At 42.0% G+C, this 13,787-nt stretch overlaps 2 protein-coding genes across 4 annotated transcripts in view; one reads left to right on the forward strand and one right to left on the reverse strand.

Moving 5' to 3' along the window:
• Positions 1-602: 602 nt before the first annotated feature.
• On the forward strand, positions 603-10,224 carry IVNS1ABP (influenza virus NS1A binding protein). The gene is made up of 13 exons (XM_071751313.1): positions 603-713; positions 1,004-1,173; positions 1,263-1,338; positions 2,025-2,198; positions 2,571-2,696; positions 4,090-4,197; positions 6,312-6,438; positions 7,006-7,230; positions 7,389-7,510; positions 7,682-7,808; positions 7,896-8,027; positions 8,184-8,357; positions 8,782-10,224. Exons 1-13 carry the CDS (start codon positions 603-605, stop codon positions 9,033-9,035), a joined length of 1,926 nt encoding a protein of 641 aa, XP_071607414.1. The 3' UTR covers positions 9,036-10,224.
• Positions 10,225-11,218: 994 nt separating this feature from the next.
• SWT1 (SWT1 RNA endoribonuclease homolog) overlaps positions 11,219-13,787 on the reverse strand; it is a 30,693-nt gene continuing 28,124 nt past the window's right edge. For all 3 annotated transcript variants that reach the window (XM_071751321.1, XM_071751319.1, XM_071751322.1), the window contains one exon: positions 11,219-12,202. In XM_071751321.1, coding sequence (XP_071607422.1) covers positions 12,097-12,202 — 106 coding nt within the window. In that variant the 3' untranslated portion in view covers positions 11,219-12,096. The remainder of the gene's footprint in view (positions 12,203-13,787) is intronic.

The raw sequence follows: 13,787 nt of genomic DNA on the forward strand, positions 1-13,787 counted from the left end.
ACCAAGATCTTCAGGGGAAGTTGTTTAGCTTTGTGATGACTTACAGTACACGGTCATTGTTCACAATGTGTTTAATTCTGTCTGTAATTAAGTCAATATTTAGAAAACTAAACAAACAAAAAATGTTTCTACAGCTATTCTATTCTTCTACCTCACTATTTACTTTAAATTCTCAGTTATTATTTTTCAATAACTGGCTTTTGGACCTATGCAAAAATGAAACTGACCAGTTATGACAGATTTCAGGCAGTGAGCAGAAAATAGGTAGCAAAGCTGATTTTTACCAGGGGAAATAAAGCTTCTTGTGGTCTCCCACTTGCTTCTGTGGAGCTAATACAGCTTCTGCATGGAGTTGTGAAGTTGGTACCCACAGAAGTGATGCTGATGAGTTAGAATTTGTGGCCTCACTCCTTGAAAATTTTCAATCACAGGATTGTTGGCCACGTGGACTCATCAGTGAGTACCCTTTAGGCTTTTCTTTGATTAGTTCTAAGTTCTCCCCGAATGCTTGCAGACAACGTGTTAATAATACTTCTGCACTGAAGTAAAATGCTGCATCTCTAAACTTCATACATCCTGTTTTCAGCCAGACCAACTCCAAGATGATTCCTAATGGATATTTGATGTTTGAAGATGAAAACTTCATCGAGTCATCTGTTGCCAAACTAAACGCCTTACGGAAGAGCGGTCAGTTCTGCGATGTCCGTCTCCAGGTAACTTTCTGGCTGGGTGTGGGAGTTTTTTTGTTACACTGTGTGCCTCCCTGATTGTAAGGCACAAGATTTCTACAACCATTTTTTTTCTGAGAAATGCCAACTTTTTTTTTCTAATCAGACATGCTACCGTTTTTTTCAACTGACATAAACTGGAGACCGTCTTGAGTTGAAAAATTGATTTGAACTGTGATGTTCACTTGGGTAGGGCTGTTGACTATTATAATAAAAACATACTTAAAAAAAATTCTTACCAGTCTGTGGGGATCTTTTTTGTGTTTTAAATCAAGGTATGTGGACATGAGATGCTGGCACACCGAGCTGTGCTTGCTTGCTGCAGTCCCTACCTCTTTGAAATCTTCAACAGCGACAGTGATTCTCATGGAGTTTCCCATGTTAAATTTGATGATCTCAATCCAGAAGCTGTTGAAGTTCTGCTGAATTATGCTTATACTGCTCAGTAAGTAGTTTTCACAGAAACTAGAGAGAACAGATTTTAATTTAAAAAAAAAAATCAAAATAACGAAGATAAATTTCCTTCTTTAATAGGTTAAAAGCTGATAAAGAATTGGTGAAAGATGTGTACTCTGCAGCAAAGAAGTTGAAGATGGAGAGAGTAAAGCAGGTACAGTTCTCAGCTCTTCCAACAGTCCATTCTGCTTTGCCAGGCTGACAGGTTTTTTTGGTGTTAGTGAGGAAAAAAAAAATAATTCTGTGGAAAAAGTACTTATTTAGATGCTCATCAGCATTGTATTGATTTGAGTGATATGTGTTGCTTCTACTTGTGTTATCTTTGTGCTCAAGGGTTCTGTGAAGTTAAATTTTTGTATTTGTGCATTCACATAAGCAAAACCTATGAAATGACAGCTGTTTCCTTACCTCCATGTTGTGTCCTTGGTTGCTTTGGGGGGCATTATGTAACCTGTAGCCCTGGCAGTGGTATCTGAAAAAAGAGGAATCCACAAACACCTGAACATGCGTTTGGTAGAGCTTGAAGTCAGAAATACTCTTTGACACAAAAAGGGTTATCTTTGCCAGGGGAACGGGGATTCTGACCTTTAGTTGACTGCAGATAAGTTGCAATTTTGAAGGGGTCAGTGTGTATCTGGAGTTTTTGAGTGGGTGTGACTTTCAAAATCTAACAATTCCTGTGGAAGGCAACACTTCACTTGCAGCTCTAGCACGGGGGGAATGACAACAGACACTGTTCTGCTGCTAGAAAAAAGCTGTTGCTGTATGTTGGGACGGATAATTTAAATCTATAAAAACCTTGTCTACTTGTGAACTGCATGCTACCTTTTTTCTTAAAAGGTTTGTGGTGACTATTTGCTCTCCAAGATGGATGTTCAGAGCTGCATCTCTTACCGGAACTTCGCAAGCTGCATGGCAGATTCACGTCTGTTGAACAAGATTGATGGCTACATTCAGGAACATCTCTTAAGGATTTCAGAACAGGAAGAATTTCTCAAACTTCCACGGTTAAAGGTTAGCTTAAGTTTGTAGATTTAGTTCTGGTACATCATTTCCAAAAAACAACCCAAGGAACAACTATTCTGGCTTCCATTTGGGGAGTATTCGCTGTACCGACTTTTACCAACAGGCTGAAAATTCTGTGTTGTGTTCATGCTACTGTGAACCTTCACAGTATAGAATATATACTATCATTCTTTCTAAGCATGACAGATAATTGCAATTGTACTTAAATATGCTTCCTCATTTCAGTGGCACAGGCTGAAAACTCCTTGTGGAGGGTGTTTTCTAGCACTGCTGTAGAGTAAAAAACCATAATGTTCAGAGTGCTGCAAATACAAGGGTAATACCTATACAGTAAAGGGTTCTTTCCTCTTTTAATTCAAGCTTGAAGTAATGCTGGAAGACAATATTGGCCTACCCAGCAATGGCAAACTGTACACAAAGGTAATCAACTGGGTACAGCGCAGCATCTGGGAGAATGGAGGCAGCCTGGAAGATCTAATGGAAGAGGTTAGTCTTTAAGAAAATGGGATTAAACATGATTTTTGTTTTGTTTTGTTTTTTTAAAAAAAAAACTCGATGTGAAGGACAATCCCTTTTCCTTTTAATTTTTTTTTTTTTCACTTTTTTAACTGTGACCCTAAAGAATTTAAATTTTACTGTAGGTACCCCTAAGCTGAGAAACTGGGGGGGTGTTCAGGTGAGCTGAATGAACTGTTCAGTCTGGTCTTCTGCTTTCCTTTTTTTTTTGCTCACTACATGCTGTACAGTAACCTCAGAGTGGCGTGTACCTTGCTTTAGAGTTGGGGAGGTGGTACTAAAAACTTGCCTTAGATTCTTGATGTTTTCCTTTTGCAGGTTTTTGCTTGTAAATGCAAAGTAGGTAAAAGCTTCTAATGGTTGTTCCTCCCCGTTGATTTATCTCCCCATAGGTTTATTAACAAAACTAGGATACCAAGGCTGAAGAACCAAGAAGAAACCTCAAGTGTATTGACACGTACAGAAGCAGCAGTCCTGCCCCAGTTCTCCTAAGAAAATCCGCTGTGGGCAGAGAACGATGATGATGATTTAATGGTGTTTACTTACTCCTTTACAGGATACGTTCTTTTAAAAGTTGTGTGTTATTAAATGGCTTTACTGGTGAATACTAATACTGGGCAGTATTGAATGGAAAAGTTAGTGGGGAAGCTAAATTTTCAATTGGCTGGAGAAAATTGACTTTTAACAAAAAGCCCGTGAAAGATCAACGTTTTTTCCCAGTTTGTTGTTACGAGGATGAGGTCTCCTCAAACACTTGTATAGGCAAAAGTGGATGTTGATGCTGTCATGTATTCTTAAGTGTGTATCTCCTTTTGGAATGGCTAATTTTAAAAGCTTTGATCGTGTTGAAATTCAGATGCATTTCACTGAAGCAGTTGCATCTGGTGTTTAGTTGTGGGCAGCAGTTTCCTCCGGAACTGCAATTTTGTGTTGTCTTCCCTCATCCCCATACCTTTCTTTTAGAGTCCACTGTTGACTTCTCTAACTTTTTTGATCAAGATAAATCTGTGTATTTCTCAAAGCAGAAAACTTGTTTGCGGGAATAACGAAAATGCTTGCATGAGACTGAATCTGTGTAATTCTGCAAATTAATGTGCCTCTTGCTTGTCTAATGTTTCTGTGCTGGAAAAACAGTAGAAGCCCTTGGAAAACGAAGATTTCTCTCAAGCTGAGAAAGTAAGGAGCCTTCACCCCGTATTTGAAGAGTGCCACCATGACATCTGCTTCCTTTTAGTTTTGTCATTCTGCTAGATTGAGATGGGATGACAAGAAGTATGCTGGCTCCTGCCTTTTGTAACTCTACCTGTAGCTGAGGAGCACTGGAGCTGGTAGCCACATGGGTATTCTGTTGTTGTTTTTGCAGGTTCAAACGCTGTACTACTCAGCTGATCACAAGCTGCTTGATGGAAATCTGCTAGATGGACAGGCTGAGGTGTATGGCAGTGAGGATGACCACATTCAGTTTGTGCAGGTACAAATTGCAGACAGCCTCAGGTAACCCCAGGTAGACTTGGAACAGTTCACAGCACACCTTGTGTACTGCAGCAGAGAAAGCAGCCATAGCTGTAATGAAGAAATATGTAACAAGAAGGTCTTTCTTGAAGCTGCTGGAGGAGATGACTCAGTCTTTTTTTTTCTTTTTTTTTTCTGGCAGATTGACTCTAACCCTTTGCAAAATGGGATATTTTAGGTTTGACTTCAAAACAATTCCCAGACTGTTAGGACAGGCAGAAAAGCAGCCACCTGTAGCAGGTCAGCTCTGGCTGTGCAGAGATATTCAGGAGACTGTGAAAGAATTGTGGACTGCTTGGCTTGCATTGGACAGTGGTGTATGCCTCTTGTTAACTTTTGGCACAGAAAAAGATTCCAGACATAAGTTCTAATCCTTCAGCTGTCAGCTTCTGTTTCTATTGTTCAGTAGCACTAGTAATGTGCAAAAGATGAAAAAAAAGCACTAGGTTATTTCACATCTAGAGACAGCCCATGTCTTGACTGTGTACAAATCAGACTTCTCCTTTTTGAGATGACTTCTTAATTATTTTTTTTCTTAGTTTTTGCCACTTACAATAATCTCAACTTTTGGGAAATACATAGCTTAGCACAATGGAGGGTGTTGAAGAAACAAAGAATGAGCAGGGGATAAGAGATGTAAATTATCATTTGCTTTATACAAACTGAGGGGATTTATATTCACTTAGTTAAAAGCAAATATATTTTAATATTTTAAGTCATAATAGTGGAATGTGCTGACTTGAAAGTACACTTGAAATTTCTAGGTAATGTGTATGTAAAACACTTTCCACCCTGGAACATGGATTTTAGAAGTGAAGTGAAAACAAAAAGCCAGATAATTTTCCAGTTTCTTAGTTGTTTTTAGTAAGCCTTCACAAATTTCATCATCTTTGGACTCCACCTGTAATTTGTGTGAAGATTCACCTGTAATTCACCTGTAAAGAGGTGAATTTTCAGGACGTTCATTTTGAGAAATAAGGTCAAGTGTCCTCAACTTTCTTCTTTTTTTAAAATCCTTTCTGGTAGTAAGAATTGGCAACTTTAGAAATTGTGGATAGTTAGGAGAATCAAAATCAGAAACCCATGGATGACAGTCCTTAGAAAATACTAATTTTTTGAATTGTGAAAGTTTGTAATTTCTGTGACTGTCAACGCAATTTAAGGATAAGAGAATAAGCTCTTAATTGGATGAAGGTTCAGAACTAATGAAGAAGCCATCCATAATTGAATTGGTTTGGATGCTGAGCTGAGTGTAGCTGTCAAACTCTGTGTGAAGTTATCCATGAGTTGGATGATGTTTTTCAGAGGCCTTGTGACAGTTTCCACAGAGCTGGGACTCTGGAACTGGGCAAGCATTGCAGACTTGGTGCTGTGGTCAGAAAAATGCTGCTAAACAGGATAGACATGATGCTAACTTCTTGGTTTTGGTTTTTACAGTTTAGAAAAAGCTTGAATAACCTGACCCAACTGTTAGGTATAGTCTGAAATTTTGGGGGTTTTTTTAATCGAGCAAAATAGTGGAAGCTTCAGTAAAATTTATTTGAAGAAAAGAAAGCAGAAATCTCCTGCTAGCGGGAAGTATCAAGGGAGTGAAATCCAAGAAACTGCTAATCCAAGTACAGAGAGGAACTGAAGTGAGATTAATTTGTCTTCAGGGAATGAAAAGAGTAGTTAATTCACTTCCAAATATCATATAATGACCTCCAGTTCTACAAGCAGAGCTTGGGAATGAGGCTTTTTCTTTGTAGGTCAGTTCTCTCCAAATGGATGTGGATTTTACCGTGGATTTTTAAATCCTGCTGGTCACATTCTCTCTTCTGGGAACTGGAGCTGATTTCCAGTCAGACACCAGCAGTATAAAGGTGCAGTGAGAGGATGAAATAAGTATCAAGGCCACTGTTGCTGAGTAGGCAAGATATTCTGTTGAAAACTTGAGGTATGCTGTAAATGCTGCTCTGCAGTGGTGGTAGACAAAGCATTCTCTCAAACAGTAACATAATAGCTCAGAGAAGCACAGGTAGAAGGAGCTGTAGTCTCTGGCTAGGTTTCTGTAGATGCCTTTTGATTTTGCAGAAGAAGCCACCACGTGAGAATGATCACAAGCAGATCAGTAGCAGCTCCTCTGGAAGTCTTTCTCCAAATGCTGCTCTTCAGAGCCCTAAACATGAGTGGAAAATCATTGCTTCAGAGAAAACATCAAGTGAGTAACTGCAGCAGGGTTTGTCTGAAAGATGTGTCTGGTATTGTGTAGCTCCTGCTTTCTGCTCCCTGGGACTTCCTTCAGCATCTGTAAGAAATGCACCAGTGGTTTTTCTCACTGATGAAAGAGATCAAGTAAGTTGCCCAGTAACTTGTGGGATGTTTCTAACATAACTGGGATAATTTACATCTCAATTCCTTACGAACAGGGACGTCCCACATCCCACCGTGTGTATAACCTATCCAGAATGTCCTAAGGAGGAGACAGCCAGTCTCTAATTAATTAACAGAGCTACTTGCTGTGTGTGTGTGCCAAGACACTCAGTCTCCTGGCACATCTTTTAGATTGCTGCCTTGAGTCCTTTGAGCACTGCATTCATTATCTAAACCTCATATTTCTCAGTAGCTGGGCTGCCGCTTAGAACCACTAACCAGAAAAAACCACACTAACCATAAAAAATTCCACACTTAGAAAGGAGAGAAACAAAAGCAGAAAAGCTCAGCTTTTCCTTTAAATTCACCTCAAGTTGTGTTACAGTGGTGGCCTCTCCTTCTCTCCTGCTGCCAGGTAACACCTACCTGTGTCTCGCTGTCCTGGATGGGGTGCTCTGCGTGATCTTCCTGCACGGACGGAACAGCCCCCAGAGCTCTCCCACCACCACACCACGGCTGCTGAAGAGTCTGAGCTTTGAGCTGCAGCCAAATGACATCATCGAGAAGCCAATGTCACCAATGCAGTATGCTCGGTCTGGGCTGGGCACTGCCGAGCTGAATGGCAAGCTCATTGCTGCGGGTAACAGAAACTGTAACAATTCCTTTACTAACTTCTAACAATTCCTTAAATAACTTGGGGCTGGGGGGGAGGAGAGGGCAGTGGCTGCTTCACTTTGTGTCGGAGTTGTTAAACATTACAGCGTTTGGGCTCTGAAAACCTCCCCTTGGACCTTTCAGGTGGCTACAACAGGGAGGAGTGTCTGCGCACCGTGGAGTGCTACGATCCACAAAAGGACACGTGGACGTTCATTGCTCCAATGAGAACACCAAGAGCTCGGTTCCAGATGGCAGTGTTAATGGTGTGTACTGGGTGGGAATCAGATGGAATGTATGTCAGGAACTGAATGTAAACAGGACCAACGGGGCGTGTTTTACAAAATGGCAGAAGTTGCTGTTTAATTGCTACACGGTTACTGAAGTGCTGCTGGTTAGAACTGTTGTGTACTTACATGTGGATTCTTTCATTTTAGGGGCAGCTTTATGTCGTGGGTGGGTCAAATGGTCACTCAGATGACTTGAGCTGTGGAGAAATGTATGAGCCAGAAATTGATGACTGGACTCCTGTTCCTGAACTGAGAACCAATCGCTGCAATGCAGGTAACACATCTGCACTGGGCTGACTGCTGGGTTCATTTAAAATCCTTCATTCATGAGCTTACTTGTTATTCTTTGCTCTGTGAATAGGAGTATGTGCCCTGAATGGTAAACTGTACATTGTTGGTGGTTCAGATCCTTATGGCCAAAAGGGACTTAAAAACTGTGATGTGTTTGATCCCATAACAAAATCTTGGACAAGCTGTGCTCCCCTTAATATCCGTAAGTTTGCTGTGTGCTTTGGGAGGGAGGGGCAAGGGCAAAACTGCATGTTTAAAAGCAAACCCAAGAAAAAAGGTGTTTTAAATTTCATCTGCTGTGGCACAGAGTTACAGCATGGTGTCTGTGCAGGGCTGTAACTGCTGGCCTTGGTTGCAGGGAGACACCAGTCTGCGGTGTGTGAGCTGGGGGGATATTTGTATATCATTGGAGGAGCAGAGTCCTGGAACTGTCTGAGCAGTGTGGAGAGGTACAACCCAGAGAACAACACCTGGACTCTGATTGCACCCATGAACGTGGCTCGGCGGGGAGCTGGAGTGGCTGTTCATGATGGTAGGATGCTGTGTGGCTTCTGCAGCTGCTTGTGCTCCATAGAGCTGTCATGCTGAGCTACAGTGCAAGTAGGACACAAAGCAGGGAGGAGATGGTACCAGAAGAACCTGGTTGTGCCTCCAATAGAAAAGAAAAAGCAAAACAAAAAACCTACTTTAGGGGCACTCCCTGCTGCCTCTTTCCCAAACATGAGGCAGCTTCAGCAGCTGCTGTTTGACTTTGAAATAATTTCCAGTCAGCAATAATGATCAAGAGAAGGTCAAAGAATTAGGTCAGTGCTGTAGCTTTAGACTTGAATGAAGGCAAAGGTTTCTGATCCAGAACCTGAAGTTCCTTCCTGCTGGCTTGTTCCTCCCTGGAAGGGGGCTGTGTTTGCTGTCACCCCCGTGCTTAGGGCTGAAATCCTTGTGTCTCCTTTCACTAGGAAAACTCTTTGTGGGTGGAGGCTTTGATGGGTCCCACGCAGTGAGCTGCATGGAGATGTATGATCCCTCCAGGAATGAGTGGAAGCTGATGGGCAGCATGACAACTCCCAGGAGCAATGCTGGCATCACCACCGTGGCCAACACTATTTATGCAGTTGGAGGATTTGATGGCAACGAATTCTTGAACACACTTGAAGTCTACAATCCTGAGTCAAACGAATGGAGCCCCTACACAAAACTTTATAAGTTCTGAAGTGAATTAAATTCCCTTTTTCAAACAGGCTTAGTGATGTAATTGTGTTTCAGTAGAGGTACAAATATCAGTAGGGTTGGGGAGGGCATAGATGTTGCCAACAGCAACACAGAGCTTTTGCATATTGCATATTAACATGCTGTACATACTTGTTTTGGAAAGAATATCAGATGAAAGGTTTTTTGTGTATTTTAGAACTTAGTTTCAAGGGTTGGGATTTTGTTGGGTTTTTTTGTTTTTTTCCTAAGATTTTGAAGATAATGCAAGAGGAACTAGACTGGCATTTTGTGTTGGGAGCTTCCCCCAGGGTTTGTTTTCTCACTGCATGCTAAATGACTTCCTGCCCCAAGAATGCATCTTGCAGGAGGTTTAAGGGTTATTGGGAACTGTTTTTTCATGAAGCCTTGTTTTCCTTCAGTAACTGGAACAATCTGTAACAAGAAGCCTTATTTAAATAGATATACTGGCTATTTTTTTTATTAAAAAAAAAGCTAACATGTCTGCCAATACCTTATCTTTTATGATTGCCTTTTTATAACAGTTTTTATATGCTCAGCAGAGTATTTTATCTGTTGACATGAAAACAGCAGATAAATTTATTGAAGCAAAGAGACAACCTTGGAGTTCGTGGAGATAGAGTGGGAGAACTGAGGTGTGTGAGCTGCTGAGCTTTGTCCTCTGCTCCAGCAGGGTAAAGTTACTCTGCAACACCTTTGCTAGAGCAGGATGGAGCTTCTGAACTGAACAGCTGTGACTTTGGAGGGTGGAAACATCCTTTAGGCTCCCAATCTTTGGACAGAAGGGCAGCAGGTGCTTTCTGTACAGCAATTTTGTTACACTGGGTGACTTATCCTTTGTAAACTACTTCATTGTGGGGCTGGGGAGTTTCTCGTGGTTTTTAAACTCTTGCCAGTTGGCAATGAAAATGTATTCACCTGAATAGTCATGTCATAAGTTCATTTTTCTAATAATGCAAGCTGAAGGTGTGACAGAACATGGAAAACTTAATTTCATATGTGCTCATTTAGTTCACTCTGTCTAGTCATAGGGATAAGAGGCTGGTTAGGATGATGTGGTGGTGTTTCATGTGTAGTGCTGCACATCTAACTCCCAGTGCCAAAACCAGCACTGACTGCTTGCTGCTGATGCAAACACATTAAAGGTACATTTTGGGAAATCCTTGCACCACGGGCTTGCCATGATGTCTCTTTGTGTCCTTTTCTTTAGTTTACAAAATTAAAACAGATGGATGTAGGTTTAAGACCTAAGATAGTTAATTGCTGCCCCTCCAGATCAAATTTGGGCCAAGTAGGATGAAAAGCTGTGTCCACCTCCTGCCCATGCTGAGAGTTACCCTCCAGAACTGAGGGTGAAGGGCTTGATGCACCACAGCTGCTGGCTGGGGAGACTGAGCTGCTCCAGGCTGTTCTGGGGCTCAGTTTACTGAAAGCTCTGTGCTAATTAAAACGTGGTGCTCCTGAGGTGATAGGAGCCAGGTGAGCTTGAACTAAAAAAAAAATGTAACAGCATGGGGAAAAGAAAGACCCAACACTGTTGTGGTTGGTCTGCACATTCAGCCATGGATCCTGGCACTAATCAGGAAATTCAGCCACTTCATGAAATTCAGCCCCGAGTCCTGACACAAATGTTGCCTTAATTTACTGCAGCTGTCTTGATCCTAGCAGTAGGAACCAGACCTCTACTTGAAGTGATTCCACTTAAGTGATTCTCACTCTAAGGGATTCCAAGGCAGTCCTGCAGAGGCAGGGCAGGAGCAGACTGTCACAGCTCTGCCCTGGAGTAAGCAAACACCTGGCCCAAGAACTGGAGTGATGATTCCAAATTCAAGGAGAAGGCAGGATGAGAAAACAGAGGGGCTGTCAGAAGCTGTTTCAGCTGTCTGCCCCTGAACTGTTTCACAGGTAGATACAAACTCAGAGAGACACCATTTGCTCAAGTGCATCTGTCTTCCCTGATTTAAGAGATGAATTGCCAAGAAAAACACATTTTGTGTGTTTTGTGAACAGAAGGTGTTTCCTCTGGATGGGGGGGTAACAACTGATGGAATCAGCCCTCGAGGGAACTGTGCTCCAGCAGTGACTGCTCTGCCTCCAGGGGCTGGGGCCAACCTTCAGCTGCATCCACAGGGATTGGTCAGAAACTCAAATGGAGCCATTCAAAGCTGTGTAGAATCAGCTGCCCTTTATGGAACAAAAAAATTGCATTTACAATAAAGATTTTACAAATACATCCAAAAGTTAACCTCAAAAGAAAGGCTTCTGGAATGCTGCCAGCCCTCTTGTCTCTGTACAAGTCCATACACAGAAGAGGTAGCTTTAAAAGGCCAGAGCAGCACTCAACAAGAGCTTTTAGAAAGTTTCGTGGTCTCCAAGCAGTTTTGGAAAAGAACAAAGCACATTCAAATAGAGAGGTCACTTAAAGAGGAGGGAGGAACCAAGTCACAACCATTCCTGCCTGTGCAGGAGGCAGCAAAAGAGAAAACTGATGAGTTTCCAGGAGAGTGGTGGTGGTTCTGCTGCGTGGAAGGGATGTTGAAGCAGGGAAGCAAAAGCTGAGATATTTTACAAAGAAAAACATCCTTTTCCTCTGAAAAGAGGCCCAGGACAAACACACCTGCCTGGGGCTGGGTTATTTCAGTCCTTCCTGGTGGGGATCTGACTGCATTCAGCACCTTTTCTTCCAGCTCCCCGGCTCCCACGGCATCTTCTTTTTTCTCACTTCTCAATACCAGCCAAATAAATGCCTTACCTGGGTTTTCCTGGACAAGCAGTAGCAGAGCAGGCCCCAGTGGGAATGTCTGGAATTCAGAAGGGCAGCCAGCACATCCCCTGAGCACCAAACCAGCAGTGTGCACCCAGAGACCCAGACTCCAGACACACCATTCCAGCAGCTTCCGACTCGCGGGAGAAACGCTGAGGTTTAATGGATAGATATTTGTATTTGTCTTGGGTTTTTCTTCAGCTCAAATAGAATAAAGCACCAAAAAGAAGATTTTTGGCTCCTCAGCTATTTTCCACAGCTCCAAACCTTGGCCCCTGTGTCACAGCCAGCCTCTGCTCTTGGCTTCTGCATGAACCAAGGCGTGACACTGCTTGATGGTGTGCTCCAGCTGGGCCAGCTGGCAAAAGCCCACTTCCAGCCTCTTCCTAGGGAAAGGAGATAGCAGAAGTTATCAGGATTAATTAATTCATTGCACAGGCAGGAACCTCTCAGTATATTCCTTTAAAATCAAATTCAAAGGGGTTCTAATACCAGGCTTTAATACAGTCAAAAGCAGCATACTTGGCACCTCTAGAAATCCAGAGATATTTTATCTGCACAGTAAAAGGCTACTCCTGTTTCTTTGCCCTACACCTGTAATTTTTCTGATAACCTGTAGAGTGTCACCAAGCACAGACAACCTTCTACATGCACAAGTTACATTCTGTTTAAACTTTCTACTCCTAAAGGAACTTGAAATCATGTATTCAATATGGGACACCTGCACAGAAAAAAAAATAAAAATACTAGAAGCATTTTTTTAGGAAACAAAAAACTCCCTAAGTGTTCATTTACAGTAACCATGGCAATTCCTGCCTCAGAGCAACCAGCAAGCTGGCAAACAGTGCTGCATTTTTCAATAGCCACTGCTCCAATACACCTTCCCAACTACAGTGTTCTGCAAGACAGTGAAGGAAAGCTGAGAGGTTTCATCCACGTGGGCAAAACTCCCAGATCCAGGCTGTCATTTTCCCATACCTTGTTTAATTAAAATCCACTGCAGACCCTGAACCACTGCAGGTCTGATGCATTTTGCTGATGCAGATTCACCATTCCTCCCTGTGCAGTCTGCCTTTCTCACAGTGGTAAAATTGCCAGAACACCTGCTGCTGGTTTTTTTATTTTTAACTTGGAATAAGATGTTTAAATGGTAAACAGCAAGGAATAAAAAATAATTCTCATTTCTATACTTAGGCTGGAGTCTTTCCCAAACATGCTTGCTATTGCTTTTAGCTCTGAAGTTGCTAAACCCAAGGACTTTATACACCTTGTAAGAGCCAAACCACAACTCAACCAAAAGGCAGAGCACATTTTTCCTTTTCACTTTATTACGTAAAGATAGTTTTTAAAAGTAGAAAGTGTTGAAAGGTCACTTGCATCAGCTTGCTTGATAGAACAGGAATTTTGGATGGCTCAGCTCTAACTGCCCTTCATATACATGATGTATTTACACACCAATCTCTTGACTACACCAGCTTTACTTTTTTTATACTTCTGTTTCAAAAAAAACCTGATCACATAACAAGTATTCTGTAACTTTGGTTTCCAAGAAGATGAGGTGGAACAGTAAAATGAACAATGTGAAAGGCAATGGAGCTTTGAAGCCTTTGCCTAAGATGCCCAGGCCCCCAAACTATCCCATTTCTTAGTTCAGACAAGATCAGAAAAATGAGAGGCCTTACAGCAACACCACTCATATCTATGAGAGGAAGCCTGGAATCTGCAAGCATGTCATGAAAACAAATTTTAAAATAAAGCCACATAGAGTTTCTGATGGAAAAATTTATTTTATGAACTTGCTGAAGAGGCAAAAAAATAGCTACAGCAGATCTCTGGGGCAGAGTCAGTCTTTATGTTCCATTTTTATCCTAAGGATCTGGACCCCAGTCCTTGGGGAGCAGCTTCTGAAAGCTGTTGTGATACCAAAGCCTCTCATTCCACTTGGAGACAGGAGAGCAGAGAGAACTGTGC

Source organism: Heliangelus exortis, chromosome 8 (genome assembly GCF_036169615.1).
Source record: "Heliangelus exortis chromosome 8, bHelExo1.hap1, whole genome shotgun sequence".
Lineage (NCBI taxonomy): Eukaryota > Metazoa > Chordata > Aves > Apodiformes > Trochilidae > Heliangelus > Heliangelus exortis.

Coding starts and splice junctions, on each gene's coding strand:
- IVNS1ABP (XM_071751313.1), top strand. CDS start 603: ATGATTCCTAATGGATATTTGATGTTTGAAGATGAAAACTTCATCGAG. Junction 2,199..2,570: donor TCAAACTTCCACGGTTAAAG/GTTAGCTTAAGT, acceptor TTTTAATTCAAG/CTTGAAGTAATGCTGGAAGA. Junction 2,697..4,089: donor TGGAAGATCTAATGGAAGAG/GTTAGTCTTTAA, acceptor TTGTTTTTGCAG/GTTCAAACGCTGTACTACTC.